The sequence below is a fragment of the Cupressus sempervirens genome, chromosome 1 (genome assembly GCF_028749045.1).
Source record: "Cupressus sempervirens isolate cs-2001-9-10 chromosome 1, ASM2874904v1, whole genome shotgun sequence".
In the NCBI taxonomy this organism is placed as follows: Eukaryota; Viridiplantae; Streptophyta; class Pinopsida; order Cupressales; family Cupressaceae; genus Cupressus; species Cupressus sempervirens.
Genome location: NC_143118.1, coordinates 206,331,828 through 206,351,965, shown reverse-complemented (window position 1 = coordinate 206,351,965; position 20,138 = coordinate 206,331,828). Strand labels below are relative to the sequence as shown.

The window sequence follows — 20,138 nt, the reverse complement described above, 5'->3', positions numbered from 1 at the left end:
GCTGCATAAAATATTTAATGAGGTTTTTTTTCATATCCTTATCATGGGCTGTTCTGACATTTCAATGATTTCTTTTAGATCGTATGTTTTCATTGTTTTTCCCTATTTTTTACATGGTTCTTTACCATTTAACTCTTTGCACCATGGATCCTCCTAGGGTTTGGATGCATCGAGCGTTGCCTGTGGATTGCATGACTTTTATATGTCATAGGAATGCTAGAATTTACTTTTGGCCATGTTGAATTTATTCTTTCTTCTGTGAAAGGCCTAATCTCAACTATATATAATACCTTTATCACTTCTCACTCCTCCTAGAATTGTGGTTATCAGTTGTGACTATTGAAAGCGTTTGAATGGATTCCTTATGGGAGTAGTCTTTCTTTTTGTTTTCTCGTTTATTCTCAATCACATTTGCATTCTCAGATAAACCAACTTTATTTTCAAGGACGACTCCAGACTCATTCTCAGATAAACTGTGACCTAACCCTTGGAGCTGCTCCCTCCCATAATAATCTACGAGAAAATAAACAACCCAGCTTCTGGAGAATCTAAACACAATTTGTTCTCTATGAGATAGCGAGCCTTCTAATTGCTTGGCCATTGCTATAATTGGCCTTTCTAAATTTCTTCAACTTGTAACTAAAATTTTGGAATGTTGATAACTTGAGATCAAAATTTTTGGTTGTAGGATCTATAAACAGGGGAGATATAGAATAGAGCATTCACATCTAAGTACATAAAAACACAATAAGATTTTAGGGTTTTATCTTGGCATTATAAGCATGCCTCCTGATATTAGATAACTGCAATATCTAACTCAAATATCCAACTGGATTTTATTTTACTACATCCAACATTAGTTTTGTTGTATTCATTAGCCCACAGACATTACTTAGTTATCCAACTGAAGCTACATTAACATTAACAAAATCAATTCACATCAATCAATAATAAAAATGTGGAGTGTATTCCAAACCACTTTCAATCTAGCTTGAAATGTCCCCTGGTATTGTTGTCTTCTAATATCAAAATAGTGCATGTATTACTCCAATTCATGAATGAATTCTTCCTATTGAAACCTTTACTCCCAATAATTTGTCTTGATACTCTACTCAATTAATTAGCCCATTCTGTTTGAATTCACTTGACTCATAAATCAAATATGTGTATGTGTCAATATAATGAGATAGGTTTGCCGGTAATTTATATTATGTACAGAAATCATAAGATTGGTCCAATATTATGTAATGTCTTTTAACTTTGATATGATTAACCTCAATCTTATAAGAGGGAGTCTCTTCCTTGATAGTGATTGGGAGCTCTGATGACAGATGTAACTCCTCTTATTTATTATGATATATTTGTTGACTATATTATGTTGATCAAATGTTTCTACCATAGACCTCGAAATGGATTTGTATGTCCTATTGTTGCAGATGGTATCTAGACCTCTATTTTCTCTATCATGTGACTTATTTTAGTCAAGGCACACTTGAATGATTCTATAGAATTCATTGGGGTTAAATTATAGCCCAAGTTATATTATACATTTCTCAACCAAGATGATAATGCTGAGGCTTACTAAACCATAGACTCAAATGGTATTCCTCTCATTTTATTTCAATTTCCTTCTATGCCTCTACCTTCATGTGGTCTAGTTTTCAGTATATGTCGCTGATTGTGATAGATTATATTCTTCAATATAATAACTTCAATATCTCAACCTATCATGGTAAACTCAGAGGGGTTAGTACAGTTTGCAAATTATGTATTAGTCTCTAATATTAGCTTTCAAGGTCCACATTTTGACTGAGTATATACAAAATATACTCTAGAGGGATTCATGAAAGTCCTCTTATCGCTTCTAGGTATTTGAATTGATCTTTGACATAGGTCATTATGTTGCTATCTTGTTATGATAGTAATTTCCTCTATTCTTATTCACATGAGTTGGATTTTGGACTTTGATGTTGTAAATTTATCCTCTCTGTTTTATTCATTCTTGATTGGAGACTGTCTATTCAACGCAACTAGGTATCATGTTCTCTTCCCTTCTCTGTCACTGTATTCCTTGGAAGTAGTGGTTTCTGCAGTTATCACTAACTTGGACATTTGTGATTTACTCTGATTGATAAAGTTGCAGATCTAGATATGGAAAGAAGAGATAGGTTTGGACGTGTCCCTTTGCAAACAATTATATAAACTTAATAAATTATGTAACATGAGAAGATGGAAATAAGATGAGATACTGATCCGTAATAACCTGTGAATCCTTTTAGAAAGAATTCATATCATATTTACGCAAAAGACATACCCTTTCTCAACAATACCAATTTATTTTCTACATTGACTGTGGAAGATGCTCCATATCAGTGCAAGATGATTTGCAAAATTGTAGTATTGCATTTATTCAACTACTTTTGGCTGATTACTATCTGGAGTCTCTTTCTCGAACTCTCTTTTTCCAACTGTTGGGATTGATTATCTGATGCAGTGGCAGGCACAAATATTGAATAATGACCTATTGTGGCCTTTTGCTGTCATGGTGCACTACTGCTAGGGGAAGGGATTATGTAGGCACCAAGGAGCTTCCATATCTAGTTGTTCTGGAAATGGACAATGTGCAGCTTTTGGTGGGCGGTGATGGACAAGGAGCATGTCATGGAGCTCCTACCACATTCTTCCATGGAAAATTCAATGTAGAGTAAGTTGAAAGGAATTTCTTCGACCACCAAACTTCTGATTTGCTTCAGATGAATGTTTTCTGCCTGGCAAGAAGTGTTTTGAGTTTCTTTTGTTTCCTTTGAGAAAGTTCTTATGATGCAGTACCTCTTGGTTGTTCAAACAAGTGGCATTCTCATTTAAGGCAAGTATTTGGGATTTCTTAAGCATACCTCTTTTTTCTTATGCGTATGAAACTAGTATTGAGCATGCTATCAATCTGTCTAGTTTTTCTTTAAGTTTTAATGATCAGATTTTTGGTCCACTTGGATTTCCATTCAAAATCCATTTTTCCAATCCACTCAGAGGATGAATTTAATGGAGAATTAAGCAAGCTGTGTAGATTCTTTCTTGGGTAGTTTACTATCTATATATTTTGCACCCACACCCACAATCAATGGGACTATTGTGGAATCAACTCAGAAACAATACAATCAAGTAGAAAAAGATGGATTGTAATATAGTGAGAGAGGAGATCAAGTAGTTGACAATATAGGAGAAACAAGTAAGCAATCCAGTGAATTAGAGAACATCCAAAATGAAAATCTTGAATCAGATGAAATTCTTATGTAAAACCCAACAAACCAGAAACAATTGATAAACTTCCAGAAGAATCATAATATGCCCCCTTCGAGAATATCATAAAATTTGCAAACCCATTAGAAGATAGCAAAAAATTTGACAAATCTAATATGAGAACCAATGAAAATCTTAATCATATAGAAGCTAGTTTTGAGACTTCCCTCAAAATAATTTCCAATAAACCAGGGGTTACACATGATGAAAATAATGTCAAATTGGAGAATGATCAAGGTAGTGCAGGTGATTGAGATGGAAATTCTTTGCAAGATGGTGATGAGATAATTGGATCTTAATTAGTAGGGTCAACAAAAATAGTTCACAGGTTTGGGAATGAAAACAAGAAACAAATTTCTAAGAAACTATTGAAGTAGATAGCATATTTACTCAAGATTGATTCTGCTGGAGCAGAGAAGACTTTGGCTCTCATGTTGGCAATTATTCTACTCATTTCCTTTATTATTAGTTGTTACCTTTTAGGTTGTATTTATTTATAGAGTTGTAATCTTTAGTATCATTAGTACTCACGTTGGGAAGAAAGCCTCAATCGAGTAATCACTTTGATCAAGCCTGAGGTCTGGCTTTTGGAAGTTAATTTGGTTTGTAGTATTTATTGGGTTTCTTCAAGAACTTTAGACCTGATTCATAACTAAGATGTCTTTTTGGGAGAGGCCTTCGAGAAGAATCAAATTGAAAAATTGGTATATAGGTTGTTTATCATGCCATTTTCTTTCTTGGCTCCATGGAAAGATGATTTGTTGAGTGGCATGGGTATGTTTTTACAGATAGGGGCTTTTGTAATTTTTTGGTATTTGTTTAATTGGCTGATTTTTTATAGTGCTTAGATCGTGGAGTGTTGGGTAGCCATCATGAAAAGAGAATATAGTGGTCATCGGGCTTTGAATAAAGGTTGGAATCTGGTAAAGTATGTGGCATTTGAAGCTGCTATAATTAAAGTTGTTGATGCTATTTCCTGTGGACTAAGGTTTGGTTGGATGCTCAAGAAACTTGGTGGACAGTTATTTTCATCTCTTACAATAGCTCTAGTTTAGACATATTTTCTAATACTTTGGTCAATCTTCTATTTTGCTGCATGATGCAAGGTAGATGAAGGTGGGAGAGAATGTTTTTCTTACCAAGATTTGGAGGACTTTTTGGACAAATTCAGGTAAATCCATAGTTGTAGTAACAATTGAAAGAATTTGCATTCTAAGAATATTGATTCAACGACTTTCTTGTGTATAATAATTTCCAGCCCATGAAGGCTTCTATTGAAAGAAACCCATGTGATATGTAGGTTGTGAAGGGTCAAATATTGGGTATTTCAATTTCCTGTAGGAACAAGGATTCTTGTTCTTTCCAAAGGTTCTCTTAGAAAAAAAGTCAAATATATTGTTTAAGAAGGCAGCCTTCTCTATTGACCAAACCTACATATCTAATCATGAATTACAAAACATTATTACTTTTTTTAGTACAAGTAAATGTTCAGTTTCTTGTCTATTTCTGCATTTTTAGTAGGTTTTAAAATACACCACAGTTCCCTCTTCTTTGTGCACACTTATTGATGAGCCCTATATTATCTCTGGTTTTGTTTTATAATAGGCTATTGGCATTACATTGATTTTCTTCCTTGGTTATCGTCTCAAAGCCTGTAATAGAACTTGTAGGCATAGAATATTTAACAGGAAACAAGATTTTGATGCATTGGCCGAAAGCAATTCTTGAAATTCATCCAAGACACCCATGACTATATTTTAAGAGAGATTCAAGTATATTATATGCTCTTGATTATTTGGCACAATTCTTATATATGTTTTTTAGATTTTGTTATGGCAACAATGCTTGTATAGAACAACACAACTAGCAAATTCCTCTAGTCAATTTTGTTATGGCAACGATACTTGTACAAAATAACACAACTATTAAATTTAACATCTAATTATAATATTATCTTGTATTTTCCAAATACACAGATATCAAAATGAATTTTCTAGCCATTACAATTACTTTGACATTATTTTCTATTTAAATTTATCTCTAATTGGCTTACTACATGAGCTATAGGATGGCAAGATCTAGTGGCCATACTTGAAAGCCCACTAAATGTAGAGAGCCCTTATTGAGGAGCATAAAAAAAATGCATATGGATTGACCTTTAATGGTTTTACATTCACTATTTCTCACCCAAATGCATTTCTAACTTCACTGGTGCAGGGGTAGAAATTTATAGCTCAAAATGAGTAGGGTTTGGCTGATGTAGTTGTCAAGGTTAAAGAACCAGATGAAAAAGAAGAAGATTCATGTTTCCAATTCTAATAAACCCCTCCTCTATATGAAAAATGAAAGATAGTGTCTTCTCATCCCATTTTGAAGAGTCTTGTAAATTATTCTTATCATTTTCTTCTAAAATAAAATCTTTTGGGCTTTTCTTTGTGGGCTCCCCTAACTCAAAGTCTTTAAACCCTTCCTTAGAAATCATTTCCTTAGTGCTTACAAGTTTCCTCTTCCCAAAATTCAAGTGACCAAATAATTCTCCCCGTGATGAGTGAGCAAGCAATCTTATTAATTTTCGTTTTGAGGATCTACCTCTTCCTTTCTTAGTTGTCATTAGTAAAGAAATAGATAACTATCGATCCAGTGCTCCCTTATTTTCTGAAACAATCTTGTCTGAATTGTATCATTGAATTAGTGTATTTCCATTAAGCTCATTAGGAATTTTAGTGTGTGAATCTCGATTTTGAGTATGGTGATTTGTGTCAATCTCTCTTTAACCATTCCTTGAATAAATATATATTTCAATAGATGTACAAAACTAATTCATATATGATTTATTTTTGGTCTGCATTCATACTATGATTGTGATTTATTTCTGCTTTTTGTAGGTGCAAAGGAAATTACTTCCCATGCCTTTTTTCCTCATTTTCATCATTGCTTAAGCTAATCATCCATCTAAAGGCATATTGTAACTGCTAATACAAATGTTCGTGAATGGATTACACTATTAGGTGAACCACTAGCAATGCCCTTTATGAATAGGCAATAAGAAAATAGTTGGTTCAAAAGTGCTTTGACAGATACCCATTCAATAGAGGAAGTGGCTTGAGAGATGGTTATTCAGTATTTCCAAGCTTCCATTGTCACACAGGTAGCATGGACACTAACAAATGTATGAGATGTGGCTTTATATATTTCCATTGCATTTGTTAGAGAATTTCTAAGCCTTTCCAACCAAACTTTTTGGGTTATGCCTACAATCATGGCAATCTGAGACCATTTTCCTATGCTTTCCATTTTTCAAACAAATCTGTAGATTTTAGTCAAAGGTTTTTAGATTTCACTTTATGCCAACAAATTCTATCAGCTTGAAGATGATCAACATACATATTTGCACAATGGGAAATTTTGGGAAACTACACTCTACTCAATCAATTTTATAAATCTATGTAACTGGTGAATTTGTAAACTTTGTAAAATAACAAACATCCCTATATTTCCTAATTATAATGTTTAGTTTATTACTCTTTATATTGTTAAGAACATTTTCCCTATTCTTCAATCAATATAGCAGTATTAGATGAAGAAATGTTTATTACTCTTAGATTTTGGTTGCAAATTTGTAGCAATCCCACTACTATTATACTTATATATTTAAAACATATTCAGATTTAGGACATACTGGGATTGTAATGATTATTGGCTTTATATAATTTTTATTTCAAATGAATGCTAAGGATTTTATTTAGGTAGTTAGACAAATTTTCAATATATACCATGATGTTAGGATTCGGGTGTAATTTTAGGGTGAATGGTAGGGTTACTTTAGGATTTACCAGCATAAATATTTACACTACTGTGGTTAAAATAAAAGGCATATTGATTTTATATTATGGTTACTACAATGATTAAGTGAGCCTGTGGCTAGGAGTAGGAAGGAGGTGGTCAATAAGAAAGCCAATCATCAATATAAAGTTCTTCTTAGACTAATGATAATAATATTGGTTCTCCATCGCAGGAATATAATGCCAAACTTTCAAACTTTAGACTAGCGAAAGATGGATCCAAGGGAGACAACACTCATGTTTCAACTCGAGTTATGGGAACATATGGCTATGCTGCTCCAGAGTATGTGATGACTGGTAAGCTTTCTATTAAGATTAAAACTAGTGCCACTAGGAGATTTTAGATTTGATACTGTAACTAAGTTAACAAGGCTACCATCTTATATTTAAGGTAGGTGGTAGCAAAATTCATGGGTTTTTTGTGGTAATTTCAAATTTCATCCAACAGTGAACCTATATTCAGGTTTAAGGTTATTTGACAAGAGGCCTGTATTTGCCTAAATTTCTGAATATGCATGTATGGCAAAAAACTACCACTTGCAATATTGGTTTAAATAAAGCACAATGACCCTCTGTTGGGTTTTACCTTAGTCATATCATATCATTCCATATGACTATTCTCTCCTAATATCTAATGTACTTCAATTTTTACATTGATCAATATATATTTTAAAGCTAAACAGAAGTAACTCAGACTAGAAGCCTAGTCAAAAATGTTCCCAAACTGAATTTGGCCTAAGGATCTAATCAAATGTATCCATAAACAACCATAAATAAATCAAAAGGAAATTATTGTGGAAAGCACAAGCATAAACTCTTAATGTCATAAAAAATACAAGCATAAGAACATCATTTGTAAGAATTGAAATTTTAATATTTTAGCGATTTTAGAGGCCTTATTCTTCTCTATTTCAACTATTTACTGTTCTCCGATATGTTTAGGAATTTGATAGTACTGTTTATTTGTACAGACAACATAATTTTAGCTGAGCATATATACCTTGCAATCAATTACAGGAAGAATAATTTTGATGCCTCCCTCTCCCCTGAATTCCACAAGAGCAAAAGATGGCAACATCTACTGCCCCAGACCTAAATTTTGAAGTCCCAAATTTGGACCTGCATGATTAATATTAGTGTAGGTAAGACTTCCTACTCTATCTTGGGCAGTTAAGTTAGCTGCTTTGTAGTTTGTATCAATGCTATTGCTTCCTTCAATGTCAAACATCACAATTGGATGTTCGTACAAGTTTATCCATGGATTTGAGACTCACGAGAATATATCATTCTTTGTATTCAGAACTTATTTCTTCCATTACTTTTAAGAGTTTTTAATTCTGTGTTTACATCATGCAACACTGTAAGCACATATAATGGGTAAATCTAGCTAGAATTTCCTCCTGTTCCATCCTTTGCTCTCAGAATTTACGTCAAACTTACAATTTGCCCAAGACTACTCCAGCAGCATAGCCTTTCTGCATAAGCTTAGTTATAAAACAAATTTAGAAAGTTTCATTGTGTTTGATAACATTTTCATGGTACTAGTCTTGGATAAAAAATAGGTTCCTGTTGTCAAGAAAAAATTGAAAAAAATAATCAGTAATGCATGTGAACCAGCTTAATAATAATACTATTTTACATAGAAATGTGATTGATTTACATTTTTTGTACATTTTATGGTGCTTTTGTAATGCTTTCTTGTCTGTATCCTATGAAGGATTGATATATATATATATATATGTATATTCCATACTAAAATACATCAATCATTACAAACTACATTGGTGTTGAGTTCTGAATTATGTTGTCAGTAGAGAGGCTTTATTGAGTTTGCATAAGGTGTATTGAAAATGAAGTTGACAAGAATGTCAAGGTATTTCTTCACAATATATTTCTTAGCTAGAACCTTTCGTAACTCCTACGTGATTACAAAAAACTTGGATGATGGAGAGCTATCGATGCCATCTGATTTCCTGAGTGATGAAAGCCTTCCAAGGAAAAAAAAGTCATTTAGAGCAATAAAATCAATAAGCCACATATTCCTTCAAAGTTTTGTATGAGTGGAATTCCCTTGGGCTTCTTGTATATTCATCCTTCAATAACTCCCCCATTGAGTCGGTAGCAGTGAGGAGGTCAAAAGCCCTTTTCTAACTGGGCTTTTTGTGAATCTATAGTCAATAATAGTGGAGGTCAAAATCCCTTTTCCGGCTAAGGGTATTTGCAAATCTACAGTTGGTAGGAGCGAAAGATTTTCCGATTGAGGTTTTTTCGTGAATCTACAGTTGGTAGTAGTGCAAAGGTCAAAAGACCTTTTCTAGTTGAGGGCTTTTGCGAATCTATAGTTGGTAGCAGCATGAAGGTCAAAAGCTCTTTTTCGGCTGAGGTTTTCTACATACTTACCAAAGTTGCTGGTGGAAATTAAGCGGATCAGAAATCTATAGAAATTCCCACATTTCTGCCCAGAGGTGGAGCTTCTTTCACATCTCAGGAAGAGATTTTGCTTTTCCTTATTTTTCTGAATTTCTGTTCAAATTATACCCCAATGCGCATCTCTTTTTTCCTTGCCATCCTCCTATTTTTCTGAGATTTTATGTTGTTCACTTGCCTCTATTTCATTTAGCATTATCAATTATCCCAAACATCTTATGGAGTGTTTTTGTTTCCCAAAGCTCTGATATTTTCACTCTTCGAGAGCTCAAACATAGAAAAATACTATTTAATAGATGCCAATGTTAGACCATGTCTTAAGCCTAACTTCAATCTAATTTTTTTTCTCTCTTGAATATTTTGCAACTTGTATAGCATGGAAAGAATGGGATACAAACTTTTTTTGTAATATACACTCTTTTTAGTAAAATTACCATGAAATCATCATATCTCTTTCTTTATCTATCTGTCCATTCATGCTAATGGGAGTCATATTCATAGGAAGCATTTTGTCATAATTTGAAAATCATAAAGCTACCAAAGCCATGCGAGCCAGGATTATATGGGAAGTTGCAAACACTACCTCAATCTCAATAGCCTAATGCGAGAAAATGTGCCTAGAGACTAAATTTATGTCACTAGATCAATTTGTTTTTGTTGTAGTGCTTATCATTTCATGTTTTCAAATGCTATTGTCAAACACAAATTAATGTTTTCCAAATCGAGCACTTTAAGGTTATATTAAAGGGCTCCTACCAATACTAAATAGAGTTGCACAAGTGCTTGAAACAAATCTCCAGTTGATCCAAAAAGACTTTTAAGAATGTTAGACTGTATTGTGGGTCTTGAAGTCATTTTATCTCTACTCTTCAATGGTTTATGCCTTTCTTCCAGCTTCAATTTAAGTTACTAGTTATTTTAAAAAAAAAAAAATTCAAATTGTAGATCTCAACTTCTTATCGTCCTAAAGTTACAACTTTCGACTTTTAAAATACCATCCTTACACCTAAACCAATGTATTCCAAAGAAATCACTTCAGGTATACATAAAAGGGTCACATACGGTTTCAGAATCTCTTCAAAGAAGCCTCTAGTATATACAAGCAGACTATAGAAGCACTTTAAATAGATCCATGAGAATGGTAGATTGCACTAATGGGCTTCATGTCATTTTATCTCTGCTATTTAGTTGATTCTGTAATCTATGTTATTGTAGAGAAATACAGATACAATAAAATAAGGGGGGTCCCATTTTGAATGATGTTATAGAAGAATTTGTGCATAGAGAGAAGCAATAGTATAGTGCAATCATCCTTCATGTCTGAATTATAATTGCATACTAGTCTGCCAACAAGAAAGTCAAGTTCCGACGATCATTGGTTCAAGTTTTAGAAAAAATCCCAAAATTGAAAGAGTATTGTTCATGCTTTGTCTATCTAGAAATAGATTGAATTTGAGCTTATTCCTAGACCCATCTACATCATCTCCTCTTCATCTATCTTTTTCTAGTAGGACTCTACTATTTTAGACACTTTCAACTCGTTAACCTTGTTAAGTACTCAACATTTCATTCAATGGCAACACCAATTAACTTTCTAGTCATACTTTTGACTTAGAGACAATGATATCTAGATTCATGTCCAATTTTTCTCAAAGGAGAAGTGTGAGAACCTTAAGAATGGGATAGATTAGTACTCTATGGCTTCTTTGTTCATGTGGTTGAGCTACTCAGAGGCCATAAAGTATGAATTCATTCTCTTGCATCTCTTATATTGTAAATTAGTATTAAAATATGAAAAATGCTTAAACAAGGGTGTATCAACACAATAGTGGTTGAAAAGCTCTTGAGCTAATGATCACAAATTTTAGAGAGTATATTAGTAGATATCTAGAGTAGAGTAAGATAAAAAAATACTAAGATAGAGATGATATTGAATAGTGACTATCCTATGGATCTTAGGCTGTGTGGAAGCATAATAGTTGCAAATTTTGGATGTCTTTCTTCAGGGTTTTGGCTCTTATAAGAGAAGAAAAGATACAGGAACAAACATGTTGTTCTAAGTGGCCTTCTCTAGAGAACCCAAATGTTAAAGATTTGATATGTTCCTTGTTCAGTGGATTTAGAAATTATGCACGCGTGTTCCCATCTATGGCTTATGAATCCAAGGGTAGTTATTCTCGAAACCTAAGATATAGCACTACTTCTCCTTGTGATTCTGTGTCAAATGTAGATGTGCAATACAAAGATAGAGTTATCTTCTCAAAAGTAGTTTGGGGAATACCTTTAGTTGGAGATTTTGAGGGGTGGTTCTCTATCTGCCCTATTAGGAATGATATCCTTAACTTTGATAAATACCAATATTTATAGATAGACTAAGAATAATTGTGTTTGTCAACAACTAGTTAATGAATTTTGGGGACAATTTATGGAGAATATTAAGCTATAAGTTGGATTGTCATGAATAGGAGAACATGGAAAGTCGCTAATCATTCAAGTTGGAATCCTTTGAATGGGATGAGAGGTTAGCCATCAGATTTTTTTTAGAGGAATTGGAGGCGTTGCGAGTTCAATATAGTCTTGTAGAAGTGAGGGGACAACATGAATGTCATTAAATCAGGAGATGTGGTTTTTCCTGCATCTTGGGCAACTATAAATGAGATGAAGGTTTTGAGTGAGAATAAAATGTATGTTGTTGTCACAATTTATACAACAAACAACTTATTCAAATATTATACACTCACTTTATAGTTTATATACAAGGAGCACACAAAAGTAATTATTAGTAAAGATTACCAAAAAGGTATGCTTCTAATGACATAATTCCTTCTATTAGATTCTTCATGCCTACTCTAAAATATAGCACTAGATTTGTTTCATGTTCTCTAATTGCATAAAATAACAATAGCTTAGTTTTTAGAAATAGTAGAGTAATATTATTTGTTTTCTGCTATAAGAGATAATAACATCGATGAAAAAGTAGAAGAATTTGACACCATATAGCATGCATTTTACTTTTAGTCTAAAGGAAGAAATGTTATAAACCTTTTGCTTTCACCAAGTGCATTTGAGCTTCACGAAAAATGAAAGAAATGAATGAGTGATTACAATGTTCTTATTTTTGTGTTTGCTTTGCAGTCCACATCAACTAAATCCATATTCAAGGAGCATGCGAAAGAAATTAGTACACATTGGAAAACAAGGTATTCTTTGAATGACATATTTCCTTCCATTAAGGTCTTTCCTGCTCCAAAACATAACACTCTAGAATTATTTCATGAATTGCATAAACTAAAAATAAATTAGTTTTTAGAAATCGTATAGAAATATTATTTGTTTTCTGCTATAGGAGATAATAACATCATTCATAGTAAACATCTTTCATAAATCTGCAAAAGTCATAGCAGCTTCTACTTGGCAAGGTCCCTTGTGTATACTACTCATTTTCACTTCCATTTAACTTGGGCTCTTCTAGTGCATGATACATGCAACAAGTACAACACTCTCCATAGGTAAATATTTCTTTGGAGCGTATATATTCACATTCATAAAATACTATACAACCCATTGCAATTGGCGATCAAACTAATTTCTTCTTCCTTTCCTTACAGGTCTTCAAAGGAAACTCAAGTTAGGAAAAAATGGCAACTTAAACAAAATAGTCAAACACTTTCACCATAAATTGCTTCTCATGGATCCCAAGTGAAATTTTCAGCTCTTTTGTTGCTGCAAATTGTCATTTTTCTACTATATTGACATATACTCTAATATAATGCATTATTGGCTTTCTTTAATCATTTTTGAAGCTGGCAATAGTTCAAACAACATGGAAGTTGTGAGTCGAATCAAGTGCTCAAATAGCAACAGGTATGTCACTTATTACATGTATTGTCAGTCCTATTCCCTCTATACGTCACTTATTACATGTATTGTCAGTCATGTTCCCTCTCATTTTTTATCTAATCTGGATCTGGCACTCTAGAATAAGCCCATCTTTTCCAAATTTGTCTTTCACATCTCTTCTATTGCGCATCAAATGCAACAAAGTACAACACTTGAATAGGCACACATTTCTTTTGACTTCTTATATATTTACATTCCAAAAAATGTTATATAGTACATATTATTTGGAGTTAAACTAGTTTCTTCTTTCTTTTCTTACGAGCCTCCAAAGGAAACTCAAGTTAGGACAACATCTCAACTTAAACAAAATAGTTAGACACTCTCACCATACATTACTTTCATGGATTCTGGGTGAGATTTCCAATTCTTTTGTTGCTGCAAATGGTCATTCTTTTTCTTATGTCCTATGAAGAATTATAGTTTACTTGATATTGATAGACACTCTCATATACATGCATTATTGGCTTCCTTTCATTAGTTTTCCATTTGGTTGCTGTTTGGACAACATGGAAGTTGTTGAATAAAGTGCTCAAACAACAAGAAGAAGCATGCCACTTATCACATGTATTTTCTGTATTGTCCCCTCTCATATTCTATCAGTTATGGATGTGGCAAATAAGAAAAAGCCCAGCTTTTCCAGAGTTGTTTGTGCTAGTCCGTTCACTCATGATTTTGAGGGCTGGTTCTCTAACTTTCCTTTCACAATGCACCTCATCAAATTTTTTGAATTTCTTGTATGTTTCTTAATCTCATGGTAAATAAATATGTTATATGATTAACATTTTAGATTATATTCCATGATCTTTTCTCAGTCTTCGTTGTTTAAAAAAATCACACAACCAAATAAAACATTTATTCTCTTCAAATATAATTTCTTTGAAATTCAAGGAAAATTATAGGTTTAATGGCATACTCTTTAGGCTAATTCATATTTTCCCACTTCATCTTCATTCAAAGAATACTACACCAATCACCAGTGGCAATAAATATGACGTCATGCATCTCTTGATAATATATATAATTTTATAGTTTATTTGAGTGTTTTTCGTCTTTTTTAATAAATGAATTAGGTTGAATTTAGATTTGTTGTTTTTTTTAACGTTAGAGTATTATCAATGTTTAAAATCATGTTTGTTAATTTTTAATTAAAACAACCTTAAGTTCCATTTAATTTTTTCAAACATTTGTATGAACTACCAAACTTGAGTGTTGAACGTGTCAAAACCTAGTAGTATTTATCCATATGCCTCAGCCCAACACCATTATTCCTACTTTTTGATTAGTATTTCTTGCCCCATTCTTGTAGTTCATATTTGCAAAACTTTAGAATTTTAGTTTTCCTTATTTAAAAAGGTGCTAGCTCAATGGCAGAGCACCTGCATTACAAGCAGGAGGTGGTGGTTCGAATCCATCGTGCCTTAACATGAATTGATTAATACCATTGTAGTTTATATTTAACAAATATTATTTTATACAATCATCTCTTTAATCATCTTAAGAAATACAAAAAAGTGAGATTGCAGACATATTAGTGAGATTAAAGAAATTTTTATTTATTTAAAGACAAACTAATAATTGTCTCTAAGAGACGATAATCCTATTGTTGCTTATTGTCTTTATGAGACAATAATTTAAGACAGTGGTTTAAGACACTCACTTAAAGACAATACTTACGACAATATACAACTTTATTTTTGTCTTGAATGAAGACAATTCACTTAGGAATTGTTGCAAATATTGTCTTAAAACCCAACTTCACGTTGCAGTGAGTGTAAAGCCTTTAACAGGGCAGGCCTTTAATAGGGCGGACCATCAGAAGTGGTCAAACATTATTGTTGTAGTAATTTTGTGGGTATCATCCCCACCCCAATTTTACCTTCTTATTACTAGAGAGTTTCTGGGTTACCAAAATCTCAAGTGTTATTTGGTGATGCATATGTGTTTCTCATGATTGGTTAATGTTGATATGCATGCATGTTCATTTCAATAATATGTTATTAAGGGTTTAAAAATAGGTCAAAATCTAGTACTTCTGATTCACCCCTCCTCTTAGAAGCATTCTTTCTATTAAGACATTCCAACAATTGGTATCAGAGCTAAGTTCTCTCAAATAGAAGCCTAACAGCTTAGAGGAAAAGATCTAAAGATGAAAGTTTTCAAAATTGGAAAGATCATTGAGAACCAGGTGATAGATGTGCATCTTGCTCTACACAAGGTAGAAGAAGCTAGAGTGGAATTAAGAAAATCCTTGAAAAGAATGAAAGAGATAGCCATAGCTGAAAATGATATAAACTACAGGGAGATTGATACCACACAATTGTTTGCCAATGGAGACACTAAAGAGTTTGATGCAACAATAGCAGAACTGATAGAGAGAAAAAAAGTTCAAGTAGAAGAGATAACATCTCTCAAGATGGAACATGAATCACAGGCCATAATGTTATGTGAAATCACTGAACAAAAGAAAAGAGTAGTTGAGGATAGAGTCATGATGGAAGATGACAAAAGGAATCTTGCAAACTGGCTTGAAGAAAAATGTACTAAATTAACAAGGATCTCAAACATGGAGATGGATACACTTTCCCAAATGATGAACCTTCATCATGAACTCAATATGAAAGATATTGAGATCTCTACTTTGAAAATGAAAAATAAACAACTTTAGAATGAATTGAAAAGAGAAAAATAAATAGTAGAGAATCTCAACAAGTCAAGTAAAGCCATCAAGTACAATTGATGAAATTCCCAAGATCAGCCCATGATACATTAGGACTTGGATACAATAGCACTAAAGTTGGGGAATCATCAAAGAGTGGTGAGAAAAGAAGTGATAAAGGTAAGGATTCTAAACCCACTTGTCATTACTGTAATAAAAAGGGGCATACTGCTAATGTTTGCAGGAGTAGAAGAATCAATAAGCCAAACACACCCAAAAGAAAGGGTTACTGTCACAAGTGCAACATGCAAGGACATATGATTAAAGGTTACAGGTCGAAAGTCACAAGGGCACAAAGATTTGATGGACATCGTCATAATTGTAAGAAGTATGGACATAGAGCATTTGAATGTAGATCAAAGCCTATGTGAACATCAAATCAACCAGCAAAAACAAAAGGGAATGAAAGTCACTACCATTGGGATTATAACACCAGGTATAACTATCATTATTGTTAGGAACATGGGCATATACCCCAGAACTGCATAAGAACACATTTCAAAGGGAAATATAAAAGACGGTTGAACCAAAACACATGTTTCAATTGCCTGAAAACTGGTCATATCAGTAGAAACTGTCCTACAAGGTCAAAGGCACCCAAGGCTGAAGTAAACAAGGGCAAAGAAAAGATTGATGTGGAACACATTAAAACAAACATGAAGAAGAAATGGCAGAAAAAGAATGAATCAAGTATATCCAATGGAAGGGTCACTTCACCCACAACGTCAAGTGATCATTTCTCATCCAATTAATCATAAGATGAGCCTATAGGGTTGATTCATATAATCAAGTATCATACATCAGCCCTAAACCATGAAGAAGCAATGCAAAGTAGAAATTAGCATGAGCCAAGATGCCAAGACAAAATTTTAAATGATGATGCTGAGCTATCTTTGGATGCCAACTAAAATTTTAGTGGATGTCGAGTTTCTAACAGTGACCGAGTTGATAATTGATGCCAAGTTGAATAACTCCAATAGAAGCTGAGTAAAGTGGAAATGTAGTGCAAGCTGAGTAATCCTTCAAAAGCCGAGTGGGCAGTTGAACATTTAATGCGATGAAAATAGGGTATATTATCATGATTTCAATCATTCTTCCTCATCACAATCAAGAAGAAAAGAGGAGAAAGATAATAGAGTGAATTCATAGCAGAGAATCTAGTATTCCAAGTAGATTCCAACCACTTACAACCCATTTTCATCGATCTTGAGGTATTTTCATTTGTGTTGAGCTACGCAGTTTCATATTTCTATCTTGAGGAAACCCTAGTTTGCACAAATGGCTTTGAGTTCTAAGAAAACCCATGACAAAGAGTTGTTTGAAGTCCAACTAGTGTCTAATGAGGTTAAGCAGCCTGATTTTTGTCCCATCCCTGAAGTTGCATACAAGAACGATCCCACCGGAGCCCTTTCTCGCATACCCTCGAAAGTTATAATGGTTCAGGATGTAAGAAGATGCTATAATTGCAAGATAGGAGCCATAGGAGATATGGAAATAAGGGAAGCCTATGAGAAGTTGTGTGTGGATGGAGTTTTGAAAGATGAATACAAAATTGTTGAAAGGAAGGGTTTGACACGAGTTTTCATCTTTCCCATCACATTTAAGATAGAATGGCTCAGACTTGTGTTAAGTAGAATTCATGATGGTAGTCTGTGGCTAGAAGATGTTCCTAACAAGATCATGAAGAGAATCATTCCTAGGGTAACTGGATATCCTACTCTAGATCAGTTCAAGACCTTGAGAAGTGAATCCAAGGAGGTTATTGAGAAGAACAAAGGTGCTCAGTGGAACAAAAGAGGAATGACAATTCACACCATTCAAGATCCTCTCATTGAATTTGTTGCTAGAGTCATTGCACATAAATTCTATCAATCTAGTAGACTCAACAGTGTGCCATGTATTGCAGTAGATGTAGACTACAAATTGGTGAAAAAGGATCATACTTATGATCTTGCAGAACTGCAACTACAACAGATTAATGAAAACCTAGTAGCTATAAGAAGGACAAAGGGTGCCCAGTGCAAATTTGGTGCAAATTTGGTTTGTATATTCTTCTATGTTCTGAATGAAATTCCCTCTTTTGGCAAAATTACATGGAGAAATGATAGAACTATCATAGCACAAATCATGACACACTGATGACAAGCTATTTTGAGGATTTCAAGAAATCCATGAAGCAAAGGGTGAGAATACCAATTTCCTTAGTGGAAAAACATTCTAATGATATATGCTTCTTAGTTGATATTGATTTCACCTATTTCCAAGAAGCAGTTCCAAGGGTGAGATGACTAAGGCCATTTGGTTATGAGATCAACATAGATGAAGCATTTGTAGCAATAACTGCATTATTGGTAAAAGAGACAGAAAAGAGTACCCCACATTTTGGTACTTATGATGTGGTAAGATCAAAGTTGAATATGGAGTTAAAGACTGCCTCCGTAATGAAGGAGAAAGAAAAATTGGTGAAGAAAATTAAGAAGAAATTTGGTGAAGGAATTGAGGCTGAAGCAGAAGAAGAAGATGATGATGACGATGATGATGATGAGGATGAACAAGAGCAAGGCCAAATGGAATTGACTCAAGGCCTAGGTGAAGACAAGGAGGAAGGTGCTGAGGAAGCACCAACCCAAGCTGAGCCAAAGAAAAGAAAGGCAACAATACAACCTCCAGCCTAGCCCAAAACAAAGAAGGGTGCTAAGCCAACTCAAGCCAAGCCAAAAATACTAGTCACAAGGGCTACCACAAGGGCATCTTCACAAAAGGCCAAGGAAAAAATCAAAGAGAAGAAGAAGGCTATTGAACAGACTGGTGAAGTGCCAAGAAAAAGAAGAAAATATGTAGCACAACCAGATTCTGACGAGGAAGAAAGAATAGAGTCGGAAGATATCAACCAATTCAGAGTGGTAAGTCATCCTCCAAAACTAGCCTTAGATAAAATCTATGAAAATATTAAGAATGTAGATTTTACTGATTTGAAAAGCATTGACTTCAACGAGCTCAGTAAAGAAGAGCAAAAAAAAATAGAGGAATCAGTATATGCCATGATGGCTGAATTCAAGACTACACCTCTAGAGTTAGATAATACCATGCCTAGAGAATTATATGAGATAATTGAAAAAAAATGGCATCATTGTCTGAAAATTGAAAAGGAGATAAGAGAATCTACCTTAGCACAGGTGATGCCTGATCTAACAAGAGGTCAAATAACCAAGGCTAATAAGAAATATAGTGGCAATTTCACACCAAAGCATAGAGCCTTTGATATCTTTCAAAACAAGATTGAAAATGTAGTCAGTAAGTTAACAAAAATATGGAAGTTGATATATGGCTTGACTACTCTCAATGATGGAGAAGAGGATCCCCTTGAGGGACAAAACACAGAACATGAAGAGCCTAGTGAGAAGGAGGAGGAAGAAGCAAAGAATACAGAGAAAGGAGAAGAAGAGAAGAAGGAAGAAGAAAAGAAAGGAGAAGAAGAGAAGAAGGAAGAAGAAAAGAAAGAAGAAGAAGAGAAGAAGGGGGAAGAAAAGAAAGATGGAGAGGAGAAAGAAATAGGTGAGGAGGATACATAAAAATAGGATGAAAGAAAAATAGATGAGCAGGAGCAGGAACAAGACTAGAGTGTGCAAGACACACAATTGCAACCTTCTAGCCCTCCTCATGTACCCTTCACACCTGTAGAAACCATAACTGTATAGGATGTTTCTAATACTTATGCTCAAAACATCAATCCTTTAATTATAGAGGATCTCAAAAGAATCCTTGATCAATCCACACAACAAGAAAAATTATGTATAGATCCAGTATTAGTCAGTGTGGCTGAATTACAAAAATTAGGAGAAGACACAGTTAGAGATAAGGTGAATCCACAAGAACCACCTTCCATCATCTCTACAGCTACAAGTGGTCAACTTCAAATGCAAACAGTTGTTTCATCAGGAATAGTTGATACCATA

At 33.8% G+C, this 20,138-nt stretch overlaps 1 protein-coding gene and 1 long non-coding RNA gene across 6 annotated transcripts; both read left to right on the top strand.

Moving 5' to 3' along the window:
• The first annotated feature begins 2,084 nt into the window (after positions 1-2,084).
• LOC149576850 (putative serine/threonine-protein kinase PBL17) lies at positions 2,085-13,222 on the top strand. 5 transcript variants are annotated; one of them, XM_089820423.1, is made up of 5 exons: positions 2,085-4,468; positions 7,313-7,436; positions 12,702-12,766; positions 12,986-13,075; positions 13,175-13,222. In XM_089820423.1, exons 1-3 carry the CDS (start codon positions 4,424-4,426, stop codon positions 12,713-12,715), a joined length of 183 nt encoding a protein of 60 aa, XP_089676549.1. In that variant the 5' UTR covers positions 2,085-4,423; the 3' UTR covers positions 12,716-12,766; positions 12,986-13,075; positions 13,175-13,222. The 5 variants fall into 5 exon arrangements, with proteins under 5 accessions (XP_089676549.1, XP_089676535.1, XP_089676544.1 ...); XM_089820409.1 differs by having other exon boundaries at positions 12,962-13,075; XM_089820418.1 differs by having other exon boundaries at positions 2,087-4,468; positions 12,702-12,800.
• A 49-nt stretch (positions 13,223-13,271) lies between these two features.
• LOC149576849 (uncharacterized) lies at positions 13,272-14,337 on the top strand. Its single transcript, XR_016362387.1, has 2 exons — positions 13,272-13,817; positions 13,945-14,337. It is a non-coding gene; the product is annotated as an uncharacterized LOC149576849 (long non-coding RNA).
• The last annotated feature ends 5,801 nt before the right edge of the window (positions 14,338-20,138 follow it).